The sequence below is a fragment of the Trichosurus vulpecula genome, chromosome 9, assembly GCF_011100635.1.
Source record: "Trichosurus vulpecula isolate mTriVul1 chromosome 9, mTriVul1.pri, whole genome shotgun sequence".
NCBI classification, from domain to species: domain Eukaryota; kingdom Metazoa; phylum Chordata; class Mammalia; order Diprotodontia; family Phalangeridae; genus Trichosurus; species Trichosurus vulpecula.
The window spans coordinates 77,664,457-77,691,331 of record NC_050581.1 but is presented as its reverse complement, the minus strand read 5'-3'; the positions used below and the strand labels follow the sequence as shown (position 1 = coordinate 77,691,331).

At 41.9% G+C, this 26,875-nt stretch overlaps 1 protein-coding gene across 1 annotated transcript in view; it reads right to left on the bottom strand.

Moving 5' to 3' along the window:
* Nucleotides 1–284: 284 nt before the first annotated feature.
* Nucleotides 285–26,875, bottom strand: part of LOC118832162 (ATP-binding cassette sub-family A member 3-like) — a 259,116-nt gene continuing 232,525 nt past the window's right edge. Inside the window, exons 23-31 of the mRNA XM_036739579.1 lie at nt 23,918–24,076; nt 18,125–18,300; nt 14,920–15,048; nt 14,474–14,671; nt 6,474–6,661; nt 2,144–2,314; nt 1,491–1,690; nt 936–1,009; nt 285–407 (exon numbers count right to left, since the gene is read on the bottom strand). Of these exons, the coding sequence (XP_036595474.1) occupies nt 285–407; nt 936–1,009; nt 1,491–1,690; nt 2,144–2,314; nt 6,474–6,661; nt 14,474–14,671; nt 14,920–15,048; nt 18,125–18,300; nt 23,918–24,076 (1,418 nt within the window). The remainder of the gene's footprint in view (nt 408–935; nt 1,010–1,490; nt 1,691–2,143; nt 2,315–6,473; nt 6,662–14,473; nt 14,672–14,919; nt 15,049–18,124; nt 18,301–23,917; nt 24,077–26,875) is intronic.

Sequence of the window (26,875 nt, the reverse complement as noted above, 5' to 3'; positions counted from 1 at the left end):
AGTTATTGAGTGTAACAGGAGGTATACTGAATGGTCTCAGGCTCTGAGAATCTACTTCTTTTCTGACCTCATACTTACCTACTCCTTGAATATTTGTTTCAAAGTACATCTGTACTCAAAATGAAGTCAAGTTCTCCTTGAGGGAGTTCATTGGTACATTTTTATATGAAAATATGCACATACACAATGTCAACTGCTATCTCTGTATACCCACTGGTGACATATAATGGGATAGAAAGGGAGATAGCAAGGGGTTCAAAGTATAGTGGGCTGATCTTTAGAATTCAATCTGTTTCTGAGTCTTGTAAATGGGCAAAGCTCAAGAAGACTTGTTCCAGTGAGACTTGACTTACAGAATAGTCATCCAGTTTATACCTGTCTTTGACTTCTTCCAAGATGCCGAACACCTGCGGAGTAGCAGACACAGCCACAGTTAAGATCCTCGTTCTAGGGATGTAGGGAGTGGCTCCCTTCAGATCCATCATCGGACCCAAATGTTGCCATGAATTCATTAAACCCCAGGGTTCTTTGAGAAGCAAGTTGAGCTTTAAATCCCCAAAGGATCCTGTCCCTTTTCCAGTCCCTTCCAGGTGAGCAGCACTTCTAGTTTATACATCTGTTGAACACAGCGTTCAGCTATCGATATAAGGAGCACAAGTCATGTAAAGAGAATTAAAGGCTAAGAAATTTTGTTCAATATTGTTATGGTAAATTGCAGAGGTGAAAATGTAACAGGATGGAAAGATCACTACCTAAGAAAGGACAGACTCTTCACAGAAAACCCCTCCCTGCCTTTGAGTTGAGTCCATCGTATTCCCAGATGTGTGAGTGCTGTATCCATATCCTGAGGCCTCTGGGAGGGTTCAGTGCCTCCTGTAGAAAGTGCCGTTAGGTAGCATCATGGTAACTTAATGAAATCTACTTCCCATACTCACCTGTGACCATTTGAGGTTCTCTTTGGGCAAGTGGTAATGGACCATCCCTTGGTGCTCCTCTTCCAGGGTACTGCCTGGCAAAGAGAAAGAGACATTTCTCATGAGGAACAGGGAGTGGGAAAGGCTATTTCCTAGCAGGACTTCAATCTAGCATAACTGCTGTAGTTGACTCAATATTCATACTTTTGAAAGGGCCTATTCAGGGTGGGGAGACCCAGAAGAGCAAATAATTCAAATTGGCTTTGAAAGATATGAATCTGCTTCCTCTCACAGCTTCATCTTTGTCTCCCATGCTGCTTACCTTCTGCCATGAGAAGAGAGCACTTTCACCCCTGGAGGAGTTGAGAAAAGCAGAAAGTGAGTCAAGCTGTAGATACTTAAGCAGGGACTTTGGTTACAGTCCTGAGGCAAGGCAGAACACTGCAGGGGGCTGTTGTTGAAGTGGGACTGTGAAAATCCTATTTCCTTATTTTCTCAGGAATTCACTGGAAAAACATGCCTGGTCAGAGGACAGATAAGAAAGGCTTGGGTTCTTTAGGGCCTGAGTTTCAGTACCTGGAAAGGTCTCTTTCACAAATGTTTTGAATGTCTCAATTGCCATCTTTTCTTCCTTATCAGTGTCACCTTTAATTTTGGCCAGTAGGGTGTAGCCACTCCCATATTTGCTCTTGAGGTGCTGTAGGCTGCCCAGACACTTGAATTGTCCATTCACCATGATGGACAGCCTGGTGCACAGGGCTTCACACTCTTCCATGCTGGGGAAACAAGAGGGAGGAGGGAGGCATGACTACAGACTCCTTGCATTGGAGGGCAAGGGCTGTGGACCTGATAGAACTAAACCTGCAGGTCCCACTTTTGGAGAGGGAAGGCCTGGTATGTGGCCTGGGGCAAAGGGCCACCTTAGCAATGTAAAAATGCTTGGCATAAAAGGGGAGGAAGAGATGCTCAGGTTTAGAATGGGAGTTTCCCCCTTATCATCCCATGACAGAACATTATTCTATGGAGCTTATTGTCAGGACCAACATCAAAGGAACCTGACGATCCCTCTTCTGAGGGATTAGCTGATGACAGTTCTATTACCCCTGCCCTCTTACCCAAGCACCCACAAGTCCACAGACAAGGTCACAGGACCATCCTAGCTCCTGAGTATCTCCGCTCTCATTTGAATTCCTTGTCACTATGCCAGTCAAGGTGCAGGCCCTCCCTACCTGTGGGAGGTAATGACAATAGCCTTGCCAAGCTGACGAGTCTCAGTCACTGCATTCCAGAGCAGGCGCCGAGCCACAGGATCCACACCAGAAGATGGCTCATCCAGGAATACAACTGAGGAATTTCCCATAAGAGCAATACCAGTGCTCAGCTTACGCTTGTTGCCACCACTGTGTGAGGAGAAAAGGGGAGAATAGGGACAAATAACAGCATTTCCAGGGCTCCAGGAGAGAACACCAGGGAGAACAAGAAATAGCCCCTAAATATGTCCAATATCTGGCAGCTATATGGCTCAGTGGGTAGAGTGCTGGGCCTGGGGTCAGGAAGACTTGAGTTCAAATCTGGCCTCAGATACTTACTAGCTGTGTGACCCTGGGCAAGTCACTTAACCATGTTTTCCTCAGTTTCCTCATCTGTAAAATGAGCCAGAGAAGGAAATAGCAAACCACTCCCAGTATTTTTGCCAAGAAAACCTTGTGGACAGTATAGTCCGGGGGAAAAGTTCTTCATGACTGAACAACTGAACAGCAGCAACAAATGTCCACATGCCCAAGGACAGGGCAAAATACATGGTTGGAATGTGAATCTAACAAAGGTAGCAAATGCCAAAGCCAGAAATAGTGTTTCACTTGAGTGCGGTGGGCAATAAGATTGGGTGGATACACACAGCCAAAGAAGGAAGTTGAGGTCAAAAGTGTTTGAGAAGTAGTTTGGTCACAAGGGGTTGGATGGTCAGAGAAATGATCATTTGAAATATATGCTCCAGGGTATACTTGTATTTTATTCTGTTTTTAATAGTCAAGCATTTATTTTTTCATCTTCTACCCTCTGTTCCTCCAATGGAAAAGAAAAACAAGACCTTTGTAACAGAGGTGTCAAGTCAAGCAAAACAAGTTCCCCAAAGTGTGTCCTAAAGCGTGTACCTTGTTCTGCACCTCGAAGCCATCACCTCTCTGTCCGGAGGTGGGTAGCATGCTTTACCACCTCTGGATTCTCTGGAATTGTGATTAGTTATGGCATTGGTAAGGGTTCTTAAGTCTTCCAGAGCTGTTTTTATAATCCTGTTGCTGTTACATAAACGGTTCTGCTCATCTCATCAGTTCAAAGACAAGTTTTCCCAGGCTTTTCTGAAATGGTCTCTTTCATCTTTTCTTACAATGCAACAGTACTGCATTATACTCACATACCATCATTTGTCTAGCCATTCTCCAGCTGATGGGCGCCCCTGCCAGTTTCCAGTTCTTTGGTATGACAAATAAAGCCGCTATCAGCATTTTTGTTCATATAGGACCTTTTCCTCTTTCTTGGAGCTCTTTGGGGTAGAGCTCCATTGGCGGCACGCATAGGTCAGTGTGGGGAGCCAGCTATATCCTGTTTAGGCCTCTTAGACCTCTACAAGGCAGAGTCAATTGAGAATGGGTCTATGCATGGCAAAAGCAGACTTGGCAAAGAAAACCTGCCTTTGTAGCTGATTATATGGGAGATGACAGAAATGTTTCAGTCTGGTTATCCATATGCGAGAGAACATAAATGTTTCAATTTGGTTAGCCTTGAGGAAAAATAGTGTCTTGCTCCCAGAAACAAGGAGATAAAAAACTTAATCAACGCTTTATTGTCTCTTCTTTGAAGTCAGGATGACTCAGCAATTAACCTGTATAAAATACTGTCAGTAACTCCATTAAAATCAGTCTGTAGCTTGACTATACGACTCCCCTAGCCCCATGTCTTTGCCTTTTTGTGTCCATTACTTCATCATATATTCACGCCACTGCTGTCACAGGTTAGAAACATTGGGGTGTAATTCTAAATTGTTTTCCAGGTTGGCTGGACCAATTCACAGCTCCACCAGTAGTACAGCAATATATTTGTTTTTCATAATCTCTCCAGCATTTGTCATTTCTCCTTTCTGTCAATTTGCCAGTCTGATGGGTATGAGGGTTATTTAATTTGAATTTCTCTAATTATTAGTGATGCCAAACTTTTGTTTTTTCATATTGCTATAACTAGCTTAGATTTCTTCCTTGAGAACTTCTTGTTCATGTCTTTTGGCCATTTCTGTCAGCTGAGGAATGGGTTGTGGTGTGTCATTTTAGTGATGAGCTGGCATGCCTCGACGCACATCATCACAATAATGGCAGCTAGCATTTATATAGCTCATCAGACATGTGTTAACTCATTTGACCCTCACAACAACCCTGAGAAAGCAGGCGCCATTCCTATCATCATTTCACAAATGAGGAAACTGAGGCAGAGAGAAGCTAACTGACTTGCCCAGGGTCATACTGCTTGTTAAGTGTCTGGGGTGAGTTGAACTTAGGTCTTCCTGGTTTCAAATTCAGCACTCTTACCACTGTGACATCTAGTTTTCTGTCATAACAGGGATCTAACTTCACAGACAGGGACCTTAAGAGGTCCTTGGCTGAGCCACATCTCTACCCAGAGAATGTTAATATCCTTTCAGAGGCACAAAACTTGTTAACAATTTTTCTTATCAAATCATGGCCTTCCTTTATGGTAGGGCCAATGTCGGCCATTAGTGAGGGCAGCTAGGTGGCGCCATAGTACACAGAACGCTGGGCCTGGAGTAAGACAGACTCATCTTTCTGTGTTCAAATCTGGCCCCAGGCACTTACTAGATGAGTGACCCTGGCCAAGTCACTCAGTTTCCTCATCTGTAAAATGAGCTGGAGGAGGAAATGGCAAACCACTCCAGTATTTCTGCTTAGAAAACTCCAGTGGAGTCCTGGAGAGTCGCACACAACTGAAACAACTGAACAGCACAACATGCCACCAATGAGAGGCAATTATTAGGCCTTAAGGGAAAGAACATGTCTAGGAGGGAAGAGGACATTATCCGAATTGTGATTTAAAAGTGTAAACAAAATGTTATTCTGAGTCAAAGCCAAGAAGTAGCTCATAGTTCAGAGGGTAAGACAAGTACTCCTAGAGAAGTCAGGGTGTCGGTAAAAAGGCACCTCTTGGCTCTCCAGAAGAGCCATTCCAGGTCTGAAGCACTGTGTCAACACCAGCTCAGGACCAGAGTTCAAAAGCCTCCAATGATACGTTTGTTGTCACCTCTCAGTCAGAAGACGCGTTAGTTTGAAACAAAACACATTCAATTGAATAGCATAGTGAATCAACCGATCAGAAAGACCTCCCCATGCACAAATGGGGGACACTCCCTCACAGGTCACCGCACTGCCAGTGGGGAGGGAACATATTCAGAGAACACATATGGCCAGGGAGCTCTACTTCTCAAGGGCAGGGACTGTCTTTACCTTTCTTTGTATCCTCAACACTTAGCTTAGTACCTGGCACATAGTAGATACTTAATAAATGATCAATGACTAACTGATTGCCTAATTCAACTTTCTTTGCCTGCCAGAAGCTGTTTTGGTTCTAGCAAATTTGAGATAGCCTGTCTAGTCTTGTTTTGCTAGTATAATTTGTGCTGAATTCAGGCTGTTTTATCATTTTTAGTATTACCGTGCTGCACTCATTTTGGTCGATACAAGAGTCTATACAGTAATATCATTTGCATAGCGCTTAGATGCCACACACTGTGCCAAATGCTTTACAATTATTATTTTATCTAATAATGAAAAGTGGGCTAGATTTGGGGTCAGTGGAAAAACATCCAAACAGTGAGAACTGTCCAAGACTGGGATGAGTTGCCACAAGGGCTAGCGAGTTCACTTTTGCTGGAGGTTTTTAAGTGAAAGTTGTTTGACTATTTGGTGGCGATGTAGAGGGGATTCTTTTTTGGATGGAATCTGGAATAGGTATGAAATCTGGAATGAGATTACTTCCAGCTCTGAGATTCTGTGACTTGCGGCACTATACATAAATGCTTCAGGGAAGCCTATATCACTACGATGGCTGTCATCTAAATCCCAGGCTTGTTGGTTAACCACTCTTATGTCATGGTCACTGCCTCATGTAATAGGGAACAGCAGATCAGGGGGCTCCTCTGACACTCCCACCAGGCTGGGCAATGGGTAATGCTGTTGAACCTTCCTCTATATCCCAGGGCATAGTCACAGGATCAGAGCTAGCAGGAGCCAATCAGGATATCCTTTATGGAATGATAATCTGACTAGGTCAAATAATCAGATGATCCTTGCAGCAATCTTGTTCCTCAAGCTGCCAAATGGACATTCCTCCTTTCTCTCTGAGGCCAGTCTTGCATGGCCAGTGTGGTCATATCCCATACCTGGTATTGAGAAAGCTCCTATGCCCACCAAATTATGGCTGAGAAAAAGGCATTCTGCATTATTGTAATGTAATGGTTATAGGAAAGGAAGAGGCTGTCAAAGTCTAATGTCTCACCTGTATGTTTTGACAAGTTTGTCTGCGTGGGGGACCAGGAGCAGCTTCTGTATCATATTTTGCACATGAGATTTGATTTCGGTCTGAGGAATGCCCCATATCCGGGCATACATGGTTAAAATTTCCCGTCCCGTCATGTGGTCCAGCAGGGCATCGAACTGAGGACAGTAGCCAATTTGTCCCTGTAACTACAAAGAGAGAAGAGACCCTCAGGAGATATAGAGCAGGCTGGCTAGCAGCACCCAAAGGGACAACCTTATTTGATCACATGCTCTAGAACCTGATAAGGCAAAGGATTCAGTCATTTTGGTCTAGGCCCTTGCTCAGGAAAGACAATTCTTTCCATTGCTTCAGCCAGGGCTTTCTGCTGCTGCCAAAACTGTGAATGCTCTCCACTGGGAGCCCACAGGGGCCCATTCTTGGTGGTAGCATCCCTGGAGAACAGTCACGGCCAATGGATAACAGAAGGGATAGGAGTTATTGTAGGATGGTGCTTTTAAGGCGTGTGTGTGCGCGCGCGCGCGCGTGCGTGTATGTGTGTTGAAGGAAGAAGGTATTTGATATTTTGTTAGTATCAATTTCTTATAAGAGAATATAAAGCTTAACAGCTTTATCAAGACCAAGGGAAGCAAGGGGCTTCTTAAATGGGGCTTCTCATGAGCTCTGGAGACAAGATCCTTAGTGATGAGACAGTTTTTGTATCAGAGTATATAAGCCTTTTCTAGGAGGATCCACAAAAAGATTTTTAGGTCCTGTTTCCTTCTCACCTCAATTATTATGCCAGTTTCCTACCTGGTATTCTTGCCTTCTTCTACTCCCTTTCCTATATACTTGTCACACAGTTGCTTGGGTACACTTTCTAATGAAGCACTCAGATTATATCAGTCTTTTGCTTAAAAAAATAGTCACTTGGTTCCCAAATACCAAATAAAATAGACAACTTATCCTGTCATTTTAAGCCCTCCATAATCTGCTTCTCATATACTTTTCCAGCTTTATTTCATCTGATTTCCCTTATTAATCTGCAGTTTGATAAAACTTTTTGTCCCCTTTGTTCTTCACGTATCTATGCCTTTGCTTACACTTTCTCCCACGTCTGGGAAGATCCACTCTCCCCCCTCCCCTGCCCTGCCCAGCTCTGTTGAGGCCCCTCCCTTCTCTCAAGTCCCATCTCAGTGATAATCTAGCACTTAGCACAGTGCCAGAGCACGTAGTAGGTATTCCATAAATACTTGTTGACCTGATTCGTCTTGACCAGCATAAACAAGAAGGTTCCAATCTGAATTGGAATAGAAGGGAGAAAAATGCTCAGATAAAACTGCAAAACCCAAAACTGTGATAGGTGTGATTTGGAACAAAGTACCACATAGGAGGAAATGCTCAGTAGTGTTCAGGAAAGCAAGCAGGGAACAATATTCATAGCCTTATCCAGAGGGAAACACAACATTAGAGGTATCACAAACACTTGGTGGGATGTGACTTGGGAAATTCCAATGGGGAGGTGTAGAGACAGCAATCCAGGCAAATTCTCCCAACATCCCCCTTCAAACAACTTTAAAATAATATGTCAAATCAAATTCTGGCAAGGCGTAGCCAACAAAAGTCAGGATGAGACATTTTTTCAGTCCAAGACAACTGAGGAGGTTGGTAGGAGAGGTCTGTCATACTGTGGTAGGGGCTAGAGCACATGCAACAACACCACCAGTGACAGGCCTTGTAGGCGGTAGCAGCAGGTGCAGCAGTAGCCTCTTTGAGCTCAGAGAGTAAGTGGATTGAACCACTGGTCAGAGAGAGATGACAGGGGACACTGAGCTGACACTGGGCACAGGACCAGGCACTGTCTGTCAACCCCATTGCCAATATGCAGGTCTGGGTCACAGGGCAGAGAGGAAAGTTTGTGCTTGTTCAGAAGGGCATGGGGCCCTGGTTGTAGTTCCACGACAGACAGGAGCACTAGCACTTGTGGTTGCAGGGGAACAGGGGTGCAGACCAGGAGAGAAGGAGAGCACCTCTCCCAGGGCAACATGACCTTGGAAACACTGAAAACTTACAGACCCCCAGAACTAGCTCTGAAAATAGCAGTGCAAAAAAGCAGGAAGCTTGAGACAGTGCCTCTCCATTCCCAGGTGAGCAGAGCCCAATTTTAACATAAAGTTCAAAGGGAGGAGACAGACTGGAAAAATGAGCAAACCACACAAAAAAATTCTGATCGTAAAAAAGCTATTATAGGGGTAGCAATTGATCTCAGACAAAGCAAAAGCAAAAATAGACCTAATTAAAAGAGATAATCAGGGAAACTACATTTTGCTAAAAGGTATCATAGATGATGAAGTAATATCAGTACCAAATATATATGCATCAAATGGCAGAATATCCAGATTCTTAAAGGAGAAGTTAAATGAGTTATAGGAAGAAATAAACAGTAAAACTATATTTGTAGAGGACCTCAAATTTCCCCTCTCAGAACTAGATAACTCTAACTATAAATTAGAAGTTAAAGTTAAGGAGATGAATAGAATTTTAGGAAAGTTAAATATGATAGACCTCTAGAGAAAACCGAATGGGAAAACAAAGGGAAATGTCTTTTTCTCAGTTGATTATAGCACCTTCACAAAAGATGACCATGTATTAGGGCAGGGCTGTCCAACCTTAGGTTTTTATTGAAACAACAGACAATATATTTTAATTTGCCATTTTAGTGAGAGCTCTGCTGGAGCTCCCCTTCCTTTACTAAAACATTTATGTAAATTTCTATGCTTGTGGGTAGGCTGCATAAATCACACTGCAGACCGCATCCTGCCCACAGGCCACATTTTGGACAGCCCCGTATTAGGGCATAAAAACCTAACCCCTTTCAGACCATAATGCAATAAAAATACAATCAATTACAGGCCTTGGAAACACAGAATAAAAATTATTTGCAAACTAAAAAATCTAATCCCAAAGAATAAGTAGGTTAAAGAACAAATGACAACAATTGAGACAACATACCAAAATTTGTGGGATGCAGCCAAAGCAGTGCTTAAGGGAAAATTTATATCTCTAAATGTTTATATCAATAAAAAGAAAACAGATCAATGAGTTGGGTATACAATTTTTAAAAAGTACAAATTAAAAATCCCCAATTAAACACCAAAATAGAAATCCTGAAAATAAAAAAAGATAAATAACATTTAAAGTAAAAAAGAAAAACAAATTATTGAACTAATAAATAAAACTAGAAGTTGGTTTTATGGGGGAAAAACAATAAAATAGATGAAAAGAAATTGAACAAACCATAAATGAACTCCCTAGAAAAAATCCCCAGGACCAGATGGATTTACAAGTAAGTGTGACCAAACATTTAAAGAACAATTAATTCTAATACTATATAAACTATTTGAAAAAAAAAAAGAGGTTCTACCAAATTCCTTCTATGACACAAAAATGGTTTTGATACCTAAACCAGGGAAAGTAAAAACAGAGAAAGAAAAGCATGAACCAATTTCCCTAAGAAATATCAATGCAAAAATTTTAAGTGAATATTAGCAAGGAGATTACAGTAATATATCACAAAGATCATCCACTATGATGGGTGGGATTTATGCCAGGAATGCAGGGCTACTTCAATATTAGCAAAACTACCAGCATGATTGACCATATCATTAACAAAAACAACAAAACCATATGATTACATCAATAGATGCAGAAAAAACTTTTGACAAAATACGACACCTGTTCTTATTAAAAACACTAGAAGGCATAGGAATAAATGGAGGTTTTCTAAAAATGATAAGCAGCGTCTATCTAAAACCAAGAATGAGCATTATCTGTAATGGGGTTAAACTAGAAGCCTTTCCAATAAGATCAGCAGCAATGCAAGGGATGTTCATTATCACCATTATTTTTTAATATTGTACTAGAAATGTTAGCTATAGTAACAAGACAAGAAAAAGAAACTGAAGGAATAAGAGGCAATGAGAAAACAAAACAATCACTTTTTGCAGATAATATGATGGTATACTTAGCTAGTTGAAACAATGAACAACTTTAGCAAAATTTCAGGATATAAAATAAACCCACATAAATCACCAGCATTTTTATATATTACCAACAAAATTCAGCAGGAAAAGATAGAAAGAGAAAGTCCATGTAAAATAATTGTGTACAGCATAAAATATTTGGGAGTCTACCAAAGAAGACAAACCCAGGAACTATATGAACATAATTATAAAACATTTTTCATACAAATAAAGACAGATCTAAACAACTGAAGGAATATCAATTGCTCATGGGTAAGCTGAGCCAATATAACAAAAAAAATGAAAATTCTACCTAAGTTAATTTACTTATTCAGTGCTATATCAAACTACCAAAGAATCATTTCATAGAGTTAGAAAAAATCATAACATAATTCATCTGAGAGAGCAAAAGGTCAAAAATATCTAGAGAACCAAAGAAAAAAGAGGGGAAAGAAGAGGGATTAGCAGTACAAGTTTTCAAATTGTATTACAAAGTGGCAATCATCAAAACAATCTGGTACTGGCTAAGATATAGTGTGTTTAATCAGTGCATTAAGTTAATATATAATATACAGAAGTAAATGACTATAGTAATCTAGGGCTTGATAACCTCAAAGATCCAAGCTTTGGAAGGCAAGAATTCACTATTTGACAAAACTGTTGGGAAAACTAAAAAGCAGTTTGGTAGAAACTAGGCATAGACCAACATCTTACACTGTATACCAAGATAAGTCAAAATGAGCACATGATTAGTGGTATCATAAGCAAATTAGGGGAGCATGGAAAATTTTACTCATCAGATCTATGAATAAGGGAAGAGTTTATGACCAAACAAGAGATAGAGAGGATGCACACCCTCTCAAATTCCTCATTTTTGCCTCCTCAAAAAAGTTGCAAATATTTTATACGTTCTTAGAGTTTGTTTTGCTTAGGACTAATCTTTCTCTTTAACTACCTTCCCTCTTATTTGTACTTACTTCCTTTTCCCATTCCCCTCCTGTTTCCCTCTTGAGTGCAAAGTACTTCTATACCCAACTGTCTTAGTGTGTTTATTCTTCCTTCCTTTGGCCAGTTTAGATGAAAGAAGGGTTGAATTGTCAGCTGCTCTCCCTGTCTATCTTCTTCAGCAGAGGGAGAGGGAGAAGGAGCTAGACAAGGGGGGTGGAGGTGGGGAGGAAATCTAGGGATTTAAAATGTTGCTTTTGTACCTCCACAGGTGGGCAAAGTAGGTTAATTGGTGTGATATAAGAACAGGTTATCCTGCCCAACATATTGTTGCTGCCTGAAACTCCACCAATACAAGGTTAATTGGGGTTAATGAACAAATACCTCTGAGGTTAAAAAGCTATGTAGCTCTTAGACATTTATATCTTCTTATGCATTAATTTGGTCAGATTTTTTTCTAACATGTAGGAGTAAGGGAATAAAAATATTGATGGAAGAGTAGGGCAAGGAGAAGAGATGATTTTGAAACCTGAAATACTTTGGGAGAGGGCAAGTCTCAGTGAGAGTGCCTAGGTGGCATGTATATACCACAGTCCTGAGGGTTAGGGAAGAGTGATGCTAGAAGGCAAGAGATGTACAGAGAAAGAGATGTGGGAAGGTGACAAAAAACAAACTTCACTTTGAAATTTTGTTTAGCATTAACCCCACCACCTCACTTTACCTTGCCTAGAGTAGTAAAGGAAGGGCAAGCTGGCCAAGTGCTGACTCCATATGCAAGAGGGGGACAAGAGCTGGTAATGTGTATATGAGAAGAGCCATGTGTGGGGTTACTTTATGTGTTGTGGGTTATGTGGGTTGCTTCTCTACTGCTATGTATGTGCCCATATCTCCCCCATCCTCAAAAACACCTCTCTCTCCTTCATTTTGTGGCTAAATTCTTTGAGAAGGCCCCCTACAATAGGTGCCTCCGCTTCCTTTCCTTGGCATCTGGCCTCACCAGTCAACTAAAACTGTTCTCTATTTCATAGTTACTAATTCTTAATTGTCAAATCTAATTAATAGTCTTTCTCAGTCTTCATACTCTCGACTTCTCTGCATTACTTATGGAGTCTTTGCATTGAAGGAGTCTATCTGGCTCCAATTTACCTTTCCACTCTCATCTCATTTTCTTCTACACTATTTTTTCAGCCAAACTAGATCTTTCTTGTCCCTTTCTCTCCCCATCTCTGTGACTCTGCTCATGCCATTCCTCCAAGTCTGGAATGGCTGCTCCTCTTATCCTCACCTACTGCCATCCATCCCTTCCCTCAAGGACTAGCTCAGGGAGTACTTCCAAGAACTTGTACCGATTCTTTTAGTTGGAAGTGATCTTTTGAATCTCCCACTACTTTGTTTGGACCTCTCCTTTGTACTTATATTCCAAATGATGTTGCTATTTGTGTAAATCTCCTTTACATTATAAGCCCTTTGAAGACAGGGACTATCATTTTACTTTTGTATCTGTGGCTGTACATGGCTTATAGAAGGTATGTATAGGTATATGTATACCTATACATACCTATGTATGAAACATACATAGTTGTACATGGAAGAGACAGGAGGCAGCATGTGCCAGATAAGTCAAACCATCCTCACTATTTTGACTACTATCTTCCCAGGGCCTTCAACCCAAGAACCTTTGCAAAAGCAATGCTTCTATATCAGTGCCCTCAGCCATCATCCTGGGCTATAACCCTTGTGGAAATGTAGCCTGGAAACTGCTTCTGCAGATGCTGTAGTCACAGCTATCAAAACCTGTTCTTGCCACTGAAGTCCTTGGTAATACAAAATCTTTCAAAATGAGAAACTGACACGATTTTATTAGTGAATGACATCAAAGGAGAAGCATTAACATCTGCTTTGCAATTGCACTCAGGGCGGTAGCTAGCACCCATGGCACCATTGGAACTTTCTATCTGACTTATAGCTGAAACTTTCCATGTGGGTTGTCATCCCCATTAGAACATGAGCTCCTTGAGGGCAGGGTCTGTCTTGATTTTCTGTTTATATCCCCAGTGTGAGGATTGGTGGGAGGAGTTTTGTTTCCACAGGATAGTGATAGCAGATTGTAAGTCAGGTGACTGGTTCTAATCAGAGCTGTGGTCTAGCAGAGACAAGGCTTCTGATCAGGTGAAACGTTAGAGGCTTGTATGCATGCTTAATGACCCTTTTGAGGAGGGCATGATGGAGGCAGTTGGGGGTTGCATCTGGCTAATGAAGAGTCAGATTCAAACTGGGAGTCAATAAAAGGTCTAGCATTTGTCTGAGTCCTTGTACTCTCCTGTACTCTGTTCAGGGGATGTACCCATTTATTTAGAAAGAATAATGTACACTATAATGAAAACCTTCCTGGCTTCCCAATGAGTATTGTTTATTCCTAGACAGCATGAATATATTTATAAGCAGTGCTTTGCACATAGCATTCAATAAAATTTTTTTATTCTTTAATTCATTCATTTGTGTTAGGCACTTAATAAATATTTGCCAAATAGAATGGAATTGAATTGGCCACACTTTAGATATGCCATCTGGTAACACACATTGATCTGTCCATCCCTCTCCAGCATCCAATGGGAACCAAGTCTTTTGGATTCTAGGGCCCTAACTAAGAGGCTGGACAAGCAATGGGCTCGGGAATACAAGTAACTGTGAAAGGAAGTCCTGTTGACAACTGTGAGGTTCTTCCACCCTAATCCCCCAAAACAGAACTAGATTCAGCTCCTATAGTTTTGCCAAACACTTTGTAAGGAACCTATCTTGGGGCACTCTGACTCTTGCTTTCACACTCCAGAAAGCTAAAGGAAATACCATGCTCACACTTTCAGGGCAAGACTGTTTTCATTTTCTACCACCTTTTTCCAGATTTCCATCACTAGATTAGCAGTGGTCCCTGTGTCTTTCACCTTTTGAGGATCCATTCTCCTCATTACAGTGACCATTGCTTCTCCTTCATTGGTTGTCATCCCTTCCGTCCTTCAGGGAAGTGTGTTCCCCTGGCCCTGGGAAGAATCTTACCGTTTTGAGGTTACTGAGGATGCTCTTTCCATTGATAAAGGCATCTCCAGATGTGATGATGCTTTCCCCAGTCAGCATTCTGAAGGTGGAAGTTTTCCCAGCTCCATTGAAGCCCAGCAGCCCAAAACACTCTCCTTTCTGGACTGTGAGTGAGATCTTGTTCACAGCAAGGACAGGTGCCTTCCTATGGCTATACACCTACGAAGCACCCAAAACAAAACCCACAGACTTCCTATGAATCGTGAAAAACAGGGTTATTGATCCTCATGTAAGAACCATCACCATATCTTCTGGAGCAACAGAAGAAGAGCTCTCCCCTTTAGCTCAAGCTCCTTCTCCCCAACTTTATAGATCCCAGAGACCAGTCAGCCTGGTAAATCAGTTACACATATGATATGCCCCCAATGAGGAAGGCCTAGGACAGCCTTGACTTTACTTGGCTTTACCTTTGTGAGTTCTTTAGTGATTAGAGGGGTGGTCTGCAATAGCTCTGGAAGTGAATTCAGGATTCTCTCTCTCTCATTTTCCACATCTTGGTCTTTGAAAATCAAAGATGGCCTGGTATGCACCTGTGACTATTTCAGAGAGATGAATCACAGATATGAATGCCTTTCAGACATTTGGCTGTCTTGAGATAGGGTTGGGAGAGGTGGCTAAGAGGCAGGGGATGAGAGGGCATAACAAATGTGTTGAGTCTTTAGAGATGTCAGGCAAGTAGCTCATGTCTATTTTTGGACTTTCAGGGCTTTTTCCACCTCTCAATTAAGCTGATTCCTGCCTTCCCAAGGACAACCAGGGACACTGGAAACTTAGCTCAAATGTGATCAGGAGATTCTGGAAATGGAAACTTCACATGGCATCCCATACATCCTATTGCATTTTTGGTCAGGAATACAGTAGTGTACTTTTAGGAAAAGAAAACCTATCTGAGGTCTCAGAGTATCAAGCAAGCAGAAAGGTACAGTTTTCTTAACTATTCCCTTGGGGAGTTTGCCTTCAGGAGGACAGACATATCCATAAGAGAAAGAATAAGTTCCTGTCCTCCCTGTCTTGTGGATGACAATGGGAAATAATAGGTTTATATGGATAGCATGATTTTTGTGAACCCTTGTGTTATCCTACCACTCATGCTGTGAACATTCAACCTGAGAGAGAGAATGCCAGAGCCTAACGGTCAGAGCTCCTAGGAGGACCAAGGTAAAGGGTTTTCTGATTTCCCTTCTCTCTTGCCAGTGAGCTAATGCCTCTGATATGCCAGAATCACATCTGCTTTTCTTGGAAAACACATGCCAAAAGACTGAGACTTCTCCTATCTCACTCCCTAGACCTCGAGGCTATAGGGCCATGAGAGACAATGGCATCTGAGATCCCAATAGTAATAGCATATACTTATTAAATGCCTCCCATGTAGCAGGGCCTTGTGATGGGGCCTGAGGACACGAAGATGGAAAGTCACACAGTCCCTGCCCTGGAGGAATTTGGCAGAGAAAATGAAATATCTCTAAAAAATAACCAGAATAGAAGTTCTAATATGATTAGAAGTTCAAACTGAGCAGTATACAAGATTTGAAGAAAGAAGGACCAGTTTAGGCTGTGGGCATTACGGTAGGCAGGCATCACAAAGGAGGTGGCCCTTGAAGGAAGGAAAAGAATTCAAGAGGTAGAGATTGCAGAGGGCTCCAGGTGCCAGACTAAGGTATTTGTATTTTTATTTGGCAAGAGTGAGAAGGATAGAGCTGAGGATGAGAGGCTGGAGCCTGGCATACCAGAGAGCTTACATAGATTAGGAGAGTCCAGGTAAAAAGGAGTAAGAGTCCAAGCTTGACTTCCAGTGGTAGGAGTAAGAGGGAAAAAGAAGCGCTAGATGGGAGAGGTAGAAATGATGTTTTAGCATCTTTCTTATGGAGCTAGAATTATAAGCTCTGGGTTTGGTTACTAGCTCTGGTCATGTACTAGCCAGGTAACTATGGGCAAGTCACCTAATTTCTCTTAGTTTCAGTTTTATTATATGTCAAATGATAATAACAACCTTGGCACCAACTGACTACCTCAGAGGGTTGTTGTAAACTGTGAAGCACCATAAAGTCAGGTCATTCTATATACTGGGCATGGAGGTATGTCCCTCCCCCTAATTTATGGGCGATTCTTGAGGTACATGGGGTAGAAGGGATCTGCTTCTGGTTTTAAGAGGGAACGGGTGGACAAAAGGGAAAGGAGAGAGAGATGCCAACCTGAAGTGTTGTTGTCTATGGGGAACCACTGCACTGAGCAGCTGGTGACAGTGAAACAGGAGGAAAGAAGTATGTGGTGCAGATTCAGAAGCATCGGTGAGTCAGACCGGGAGAGAGGCTGGAATCTTGCTTCTCACTGGTACTGTGAGCTATATAGATTGTAAAGTCTGAGGGGAAGGGTAAAATCTCTAGTGACCTCGAGTTTTTTCTTGATGGGAAGATAGGGCCTACTGAAAGGGAAGAATCGATTGGCTCCCTATCAAGTCTAAGCAACAAAGAATATAGAGGTCCCTGTTGGAAGCAGGAGAGTCATTCTGCATTTTTTGTTGTCTGTCTTGTTAGCTTGAATGTTGCAGAGGGTTTGAGGATGCTTTCCAAGAGAGCAAAATGAGCCAGATAATCATTCTACCAGGGTTTTCCTGGATGGGACCATGAAACAGAGAGATTTTATTATAGAGAACAGACCAGATATTGAAGTTCTTCCAAGGTGTTCCGTGGGTCAGTGGGTCATAAGGTAAAGATATTTTGTGCTGACCCCTCTCAAATTGTGTCCAATTGTGCCAGGGGTGGGGGCTCAGCTGACGTGTACATCACATATTGAAACAATAGGATACAGTGACAAATTGGACGTACGGAGGGAGCAGGAAGCATCAAATATAACTCTGAGGTGTGGACAGCAAGAATGGGAGTATCATAAGTATAAATTCAGAAGTTATGAGAAAGGGTAGGTTTGGTGGGAAAAGACGGTGTGCTCTTTTTGGGACATTTTGAATTTGAGGTGCTGCCATTCATTTGGTGGGTAGCTAGAAATGGGAGATAGAGGTCAGAGCTAGAGATACAGATATGAATGGGAATATTACTCACAAAGAGGTGATACTTGGAGTCAGGAGAGAAGATGAAAATCCCACAGAGCATATGAAAAACAACACAGTTTAGGACAGAGCCCTGAATCCTACTCTCACTTAGCAGGCAAGAGAGGAAGAGCAATCAGCAAACGAGTCCTGGTGCTAGAGTCTTCAAGAACCTTATGTTCTACTTGGGGAATACTAATGTGTACACACAAATGCATATAAGATAATTTGAGGGGAGAGAGGGAGCTCTAATAAGTGGGGTTGTGGAGAGAATTAGGAAAGGAATCATAGAGGAAGCAGCATTTGAAGTGAGTCTTGAAGGGGAGGAGTGTGTTTCAGGCATGTGAGAGAGAGCTTGTGCAAAGGCATGAAGGTGGGAGATAAACTATGGAGACCAACTTATGGTAGGGGATAGATCTCAAATGGGTCTCACCATGAATGCAGTGATCCAAGGGCATATTTCATTCCTTTCATGAAAGGAAGAAATGTGAAGTCAGCCCCTTTAACTGTTCAAAAGCTAAGATAAAAACCTCATACAGTTGACTTAAGTTTCATACTAAGCCACTCACCGATTTCTCTCTCTCGAAGATCTTACGGAAAGAGATTTTCAGTTTCCTGAAGAGGTTTGTCTCAATGAAGAAAAGCAATAGGAGAAAAACAAAGCCAGTTACAGCCATGGAGGTCAAATACTTTCCAATTCCAAGAGACTGCCATGCGTAGATATCTTCTTGAGGTACAAGATGGGCTAAAGTGAGTCATTGACACTTCATTGAAACCTTGGTTTTGCCATTTTTTTTTTTACTTACTGTCTTCAGAAAAGTACAGGTAAAATCTCATTTTAGCATATATCATTAAAAAGAAGCACTTTTAAAAGTGCTATTTCCATATCTTGGCAGATGGCCCAGTCTGACAGTATTGATCTGGTTAAAATAAATTCCCTCTATGGAAAATATTTAGAAAATATAAAAATTCAACGAAAGGCTTTCTCTGGTCTTTCCATATAACAGTCATATTCCATATTTCACACCCAAAGTACTTCCATATCCTCAAATGTGGAGATAATAAACTACAGCTGAGTTTTTCAAACTCTTTTTGTTCTTTCATCAAACAATTATCCTTGGGCTTCCCCAATTATACATACAAATCACCTCAGTGAAAGCCACTCACCCATTTAAATCCTTAAACCATCTATACCAGATAACTATGCTCTGAGGCAACTATACCAACTCTCACTTCTATGGGTCTCCATAGCACGGCTACTATGCTCCTTCAGGGCTCTCAGGTTACTACCTGTGAGGGCTTGGGGGGTGTCTTTTTAATTCTATATCTCATGATTGCCCACCAAAGTGCTTTCCTTAATGATAATGGCCTGATTATCAATTAGTCAGACTTAATTAGCCTTTAGAAAGGGGAATTTGCTACTGTGGTATAATTGGTATAGTTAAGTACAAATATCACCTCCCTCGAAGTTTGTGACACACTCTTTCAACAGGACATATAGAGTCCTGGGAAAATTAAGCTCAAACAACAGAGGGCATGCGGCACAGAAGGAACTCATAGCTTCTAGAAAGCCTTTTGCTGGAGTTGTTCCTCTTAGGTATGGTGGAACTTTTCTGCTGTGCTCTCTGTAAAGCCTTCAATTTGTGCCCAGTCTATGGCCAGGTCCTAAGCCACTGCTTCCAGTGGCTCTGGGGAATGCTGGTAGGATGGTGATGGGAAGATGAAAAGTCCTCCAGACCAGTTCCGAAGCCTAGGGCTCTGCTCCTCCTTGGCCCCACCCCCACCCCTGCCCCCAGCCCCAGTCAGTTCCTTCTGGTGTTTTAGCTGGCACATTGCTTCTTCTCCAATCTCTTTTTAGATAGGCCCTACCTACAGGGGTATGACCAAGTTTCCTCAGCCAATCCAAACACTCTTCCTGCAAAATGTCACTCCAGTTTAAGGACTTTCACTCAGTCTAAAGCCCATGAATGAATGATTGATAATTGAAAGTCCTTATCTAGTTAAGGTATCAGGGTGTAGCATTTCATTACTTACTTTAAGTGGGGTGGGGTGGAGAGACTCGATGGATTCAATCAGCCAATTTACATTTTACAATGTAAAATCTACAATTACAACCTTTACATTCTGTCTTCTCCAATTCTAATATTATGTTTGCTATACTCAGCAAAATGACCTGAATGTGTTTGGTGACATTCCTAGACTTCAATCCTCAATAGCTTTAGTGCAGGTCCTATGTGAATGCTTTCCTCAGTGCCTCATACTAGAGCCTTAAGAAAAGTCTCTGTGGTACACAGTTCCTAATCAAATTTGGTTATTGAGATTTTCCCATCCTTTCAAATAAATGGTGACACAATTTAACAAACAAATATACTTTTACAAGGTTCTAATAGGTTAATACCTCCCCTGTTGTTTGCAAAGGCCTTCCCCAACCCAAAACAATAAAGAAAGGATAGGGAAGAAGACAAGGAGATCAGATTTCCCTTCTCAGAGGGAAGGCCAAGTTCCTTCCAGAATCCCCTGAGCATGTGGGGCTCTTCCCACAGGGATTAAGGGAACCAGGGTCAGATGGAAGTTTACCCCCTTCACCCTTCAGATGTGGCTTAGTGCCTGTGTAGCAACACTTGTCCATTGGATGAGGAGGGCTGGCATTCTCCCCTTCTTCCTTTCCCATGGAGGGGCCCCTCTATTCAGGGCTCATTAGGATACCAAATGCTATACTGAAAATTCTTATCTTCTCCCTTTCCCACTAAAAGGGTCCCTTCTCCTCTGGACCCCCATACACAGGCTAGGTTTCATCACTGATCAATTTAAAAAGGAAAAGAGAATCACATTTCCTGTCTCAGAAGGAGATCCCAGAGCACATAGGCCTCTCCTCATAGGGAGTAGGGACCTGGGGTTGACTAAAAGTCACTCCCTTACCCTCAGACTGAGAAACCAAACCAATATGGCTTGGTGCTTACAAAATGGCTCTGGGTCCCAGGGGTGCTCCACTAAGACCCCCTCACATTCTGCTCAGGACCCACATTCAGGACTAGGTTTAATGTCAAATTCCTCTACATCTCTGCAACCACATAGGACAACCCAATTTTTTTCCAGGGATATCTGAAATACACAGAGAATCCAAAATTTCTCCAAGGGTTCCTAGTCTCTAGGTGATCCTCCTGTAGTTCCAGGAAAATGTGCTGAGTCCCTATAAAGAAGAGTACCCTAAATTTCCAAGTGGATCACTGATACTATGAGGATAACCCAAACACAATTCCAAACTCACTCAATAATAAGTGATCTCAGAAACTAAAGACAACAGAATCAGTTAAGCCCCAAAGAAGAACAAGATACCCAAGAAATCAAGCACTTAGGGTCAATTACTCAGGATTTAAGACAAGTAGGCAAAACTGGCTCCTATGGATCTGGAGTCCTTAAAGATTTCACCAAGGCAAGCCTAAACTAGGAATGTTTAAAAACAATGAAAATATGAGTATTTATCAGCACTTTAGGGCTACAAATTCTATGCTTCTGATATTAGATGCAATACTCATAAGGAGTTGAAGTAATGCAATAGATATCAGTACGTAACCATTCAAATAAGCAAAGGTTGTTTCAAAAGAACTGACTTTTAAGGAAACAAATTCAGAAAATTGAAATTATAGTCTAAAAAGAGAAAAACTGCTAACTTTTCTTCAACTGGAACACAAACTAGGGTATCCAATAACCAGGTCCCAGGTAAAAAATCTCTTGAGGAGTACCCATAAATTCAGAGGGATCAATATTTATCCCTGAGAAGTCCCTCATATATAATGCACATAGACTCTGGGGTTTGGGGGAGTTCCTCATGCCAATCCACACAAGGTTAGCCATGGGGCCCTTATACCAATTCCCATTATCCTTGTCAAGTAGGGTTTCCAGAGCAAGACTGTGGGGAACCAGCTATATCCTGTTTAGGCCTCTTAGACCTTTGCAAGGCCAGTTTCAGGATAAGAAGACGTGGCAAAGAAAACCCGCCTTTGTAGCTGACTATCTACATGGGAGATGACAGAAATGTTTCAGTCTGGTTATCTATATGGGAGATGACAGAAATGTTTCAGTCTGGTTATCTATATGCAAGAGAACATAAATGTTTCAATTTGATTAGCCTTGAGTAAAAATAGTATCTCACTCTTAGGAACAAGGAGATAAAAAACTTAATCAATGCTTTATTGTACTTTTCTTTGAAGTCAGGATGACTCAGTAATTAACCTGTATAAAATTCTGTCAGTAACTCCATTAAAATCAGTCTATAGCTTGACTATCTGACTCGCCTAGCCCCATGTCTTTGTCTTTTGTGTCAATTACTTCATCATATATTCACGCCACTGCGGGCATACAAGACAAGTTATATCTTCTCCTGAGAGTTCTGGGGTATGCCTGAAGGATTAGGGCTATCTTTTTGATGCTGTTGGTTTGAGACCTCATTCTGGCATGTTTTCCCCAATATTATTAGTTTGTTACCAATTTTAGCTTTTAGAAAGGAGCATTTACTATGCTAGTATGGTAATACAGTTATTGTAAAACATCCCCCCAAAAGTCTGCGACACAGTCTCTCACTAGGTACCTATAGAATTTAGGGTTAAAGTGGCCTCAAGATGAGAAAATCCATATGACAAGGTTGGGGTGGCAGGGGGTGTGGTGGAGAGAAGAGTCATAGCTCCTATTGTTGTCATAGGTTCTTTTCTCCCTTTGTGGGCTGCTCCAGAAGTTCTTGGCCATGGTATAGCTTCTTTGATGGGCTCCTTATAGGGCTATCAATCTGCCTTTCCCAATCATATCCAGGCTGTTCTTAGCTCCTGATGCAGACACTGCCTCAGGCCTCTGCATTGCTAGGGGAAGTTGTTAGGCTACTGATGGGAATTTGGGAAATCCACAATCCTCTCAGCCTCTGAGGTTTATGAGGTCCTCTTCTAGGTGGGGAAGAGGCAACCAAGACTGAGACTTAGGGTTCTGCTAGTTCCCCATCCCCCAAATTAATTCCTTTTTATCAGCTTGGCTGGAATATTATTTTTTTGCTTGCTTGAATGTCTCAGTGCCAACCTAGTTTCCTCATTTTATACAGGCTTCCAAAGGCATTGCTAAGTACCCTCAGTCAATCATAGAGTTCTTCTCCTGCAATTCCATTTGATCAAAGATCTCATTTAGTCTAAAGCCCGGGATTGATTGAGGCCTGTTCTCATCAGGTTAAAGTGTGAGGGTGTAACACTTTATCACAAACTTTAAGTGAGGCGGAGGTAATTTGACTGATTCACTATACGTGCAAACAAGTACTAATGCCTGCTTTTCACCTTCTAATTTACTAGAAAGGGGTTGGACATTAGCTTGATTTGTTCTACAGCTTTGGTAGGGTGGGAAAATAATGTCTAGCAATACACTATAACACAATTACACAGCAATGAAATTGAGATGTTTTGTAGACTTTGTTGTAGGGGCTTATGTACTCGCTTCTTGTACCTCCTCAATCTCTCCAGAAAAGCAAACTGAATATTTGATGGACCTAAGCAGGCTGGTCCTCTCCCCTCCAAGACTGGCTAATCTGAACTTGCCTTGTAACTTTATTGTGCAGCAGACTCAATGTGGCCATTCTGTGGAGGGTACAGGGAAGAGCCGGATGTTTCTAGATGGGTCCCAAGCCTGCCTTAGCCAATGCCTTCTTTCACATCATCACTCTCCTGGCCTTCTGCTTTACTGTTTGCAAGAATCCTACAGCTCTAAGTCTGAACTGCATATCTTCCATAGTATATGGACCTTAATACTAACATCACTGTCAATATTTATAAAAACTAGCACCTGGAGATATTGCAAAGGAGGGTTTCCCAATCATTCCAGAGCAGGCTCAGCACACCATGCAGCTCCTGCCCAGGGATCCCCAAGAGCAAAGGCCTAGGAATATTCCTATTCTTTCCTCTTCCTCTTAGTCTTCTAAGATGTTCACAGTAGCAGTTGAGTTCTGCCCTTATTAACTTTTCAGGCACTGAGGGCATTGGTGAGGCATTACTGCTCCAGAGTGCTCTGTGCTACCCTTAGGGTACGAGATCCTTCTAGAAGGGATTCTGCACCTTATTTCTTAGAAGTCTCAGTCTACAAGCCATCAGTTAGTTAGTTGCTTTGCATTTTTATGTTGAGTCTTTTCCAAGAACTTTCTGATTCTCCTCTGTTATGGGGTATGACTTAGGATGTGATAGTAGCCCTTGATGACACTCAATCTCTTTTCCTTTGAGTCAGAGGGCAGTACCTTTCATCCACCCACCCCTGCACCCTCTGCTCCCAGTGATGGAAAACAGAGAAAGGACTGTTTCCAGGGACTGAAGGTAGGTGGGTGGTAGGCAGATACTCACTCAAGTTTTTGCACCTTTCCTTTGGAACTTGCATAATTTTACATAATTGTTTGATTTCATAGTTATAATACATGTTGGCGAAAGCCATTGCTAGGTCATAATTTGGTAGTAACTGGAACATAGCATCCAAACTTTTGGTAACCTTTGGAAGGGCTAGTTCTGTGATGAGAAAGAAAAGATTAATCAATAACGTTTATTCCTCATCTCCCCCTTGCGACTTCCCTTTTTCTGTCCATGGTACTCTTACCTTCCCAGGGTCCAGAACAGGGGTGGGAAACCTGCTCCAGAGAAACAATTTGAGTCACCTTTGATTTGCCACCCCCTTCCCCATCATCTCCTTTTCTAATTATGCATCAGTTCCTTTTAATTTTTCACACACAGTACCCCTAATATCTTTGCCTCCCTTTCTATCCCTTAGCACCTGTGTCCCCCTTCCTCCACTGTCCCCACCCCAGATCTTCCCTCATTGCCTCAATCTGAGGCCCTCTCTCATACATTGTACCCTGAAGGTATTTTTTAGACCATATCTGTAACTTTATTGGTATAGGAAACTCCTGATGAGAGGTCTTAGAGAGAAACTAGGGAGCGAAGTGAGTGGATAGACCACTGGGCCTGGAATCAGGAAGTGTGTTCAGCAATTTTCAATCCTGTCCATCTCTTCATGACTCCATTTGGGGTTTTCTTGGCAAAGATGCCAAAATGGTTTGCCATTTCCTTCTCCAGCTCATTTTACAAATGAGGAAACTGAGGCAAACAGGGTTAAGTGACTTGCCCACGGTCACACAGCTACTAAGTGTCTAAGGCTAGATTTGAACTTACAAGGATGAATCTTCCTTACTTCAGCCCTGATACTCTGTCCACTTTGCCACATTGCTGCCCGGAGTCAGGAAGACCTCAGTTCAAATCTGGCTTTACTAGCTACGTGACCTTGGGCAAGTGACTTTATCTCTGTCTGCTTCAGTTTCCTCAATTGTAAAACTGCCTTCCAGGGTTGCTGTGAGGATCAAATGAGATATCTGTTAAGCACTTAGCACATTGTCTGGAACATAGCAGATACTTAATAAATGCTTGTCTCCTTGGTACTTAATAAATGTTTGTCTTCTTCCTTCCTTAAAGGGTTGCCTGGCACACCAGAGACTGAGTGACTTGCTCAGAGTTACACAGACAGTATGTGTCAGAAGCAAGATCTGAACTCAGTTCTTCCTGACCCTGAGGCTGACTCTATATTACACCACACTGTCAATTAATCTCTAGGATTAAAACATTTCTTCCATCACATCATTCTCCTGTCTTAAAACCTTTAAAATATGGGAATATTTTAAAGGAAAAAGCCTTAACTTCTTAGCCTAATCTCCAAAGACCTCCAACCTTATCTCCCATCATTCCCTTACACAAACCATTTTGTTACATCCATGGGAGAGCACAGGAGTTGGCACACTCATGCACAAACATTTAAATTTAATCAATCTCATTCCATTATCTGTCCCACACTCCATTCCTACTCTTTCTACTCTGAAGGGACTAGAGAGAATCAGAACTGTCAATCACATCTGTACAATGCTAATATATGCCATGGGAATCAAGCTTCAGTTGTTCATCTTGATCCAAATTGAACTTATACTCATACAGAGGTAAGTTCATATACCCTACTCTGGGGGTTCTAATACCATGAAGATTCATACTAGCCTAACTTTTTATCCCTCTCTCCATGTTCCCAAGCTATCCCGGTATCTGTATCTGGAGACAAACTCCTCTTAAATTATTCAGGGATCATGTTGTGGTCACATTCTCACCTTCTCGTCCAATAAGATTTAATTATCCAAATCTAGAACTTGCAATCCTCCAGGTTCTCCACTGACCACATTCTCCCTCTTTGACACAACCCCTGTAGATATCAATCCTGACAAAAATGCTGACAACATGGTAAAGATGCTTTCACACACACACAATTCCAGGATCTGTACTAGCTCCCTTTCTTCCACAGTGATTTAAATTCCATGGTAACATCACACTGACAAGCAGATCCATGAAGACATGGATGATGACATCTTTCTAATACCCTCTGCATCAATCACATCAACAACTTGCTTACACTAACCACAACCCATCTCTCAGGTCTCCTTTCAAGTCATCCCTACGTATGGTAGTAGCCAGAGGCTGGGAATGTGACCTATGACAACACTAAGAATGTAAACTACACTGAGTAGATGAAAACAGCAAAGGAAGCTCCAACTGTCTTATGAGAGAACTTACAGATGACCTTGGACCATCCCTGTCTTCTTTGTTCTGTTTCTGTATAATACCTGGCCTGGGGCTGGTGTGGGGACCCACCATGTTACTTTGTCTTGTTGCCACTTAGGATGATAGCCTCTTGGGAGTAAGCTCCCCCAATTAACCCTAATAAACCTAAACTATTAATAACCAAGCTGGCATGGGCCCCTCTTTCTTCAGTAACTCCTCTCAGAAGGTATGCTACCATACAACTGGCACACTTAAGGCAGAACAGATCTGCCTCCTTATACCCTATTCCTGCATAAGGAAAACATCTTGATGCTACTTGGAAATATTTTCCTTCTCCTTACTGCCTATCCAAATTCTATTCATCTTGTGAGTGCAGAACAAATCTCACTGTAACCCCAAGCAGCCCATGCTAACTAAAGTTTTCTCTTCTCTCTGGACTCCTATAATATTACTGTCTGTACTAATATTCAGTAATTATTTTTTACTATGTACACGTCTTTGAGTATTATTGCCTTAGCTGGAGACTCTAATACAGTGCCAGGGTGCAGGAGGAGAGTATCCCTTGATACTTATTCAACAAACATTTCCTAGGGGCTTACTACATTTTTGGCACTGTACTAGATGCTGGGGGATGGGTGGGATTAAAAGACACTTAAAACATGGTCCTTGCCCCTAGCTGAGCAGGAGACCAAGGGATGGGAAGAATCTAAGGTGATT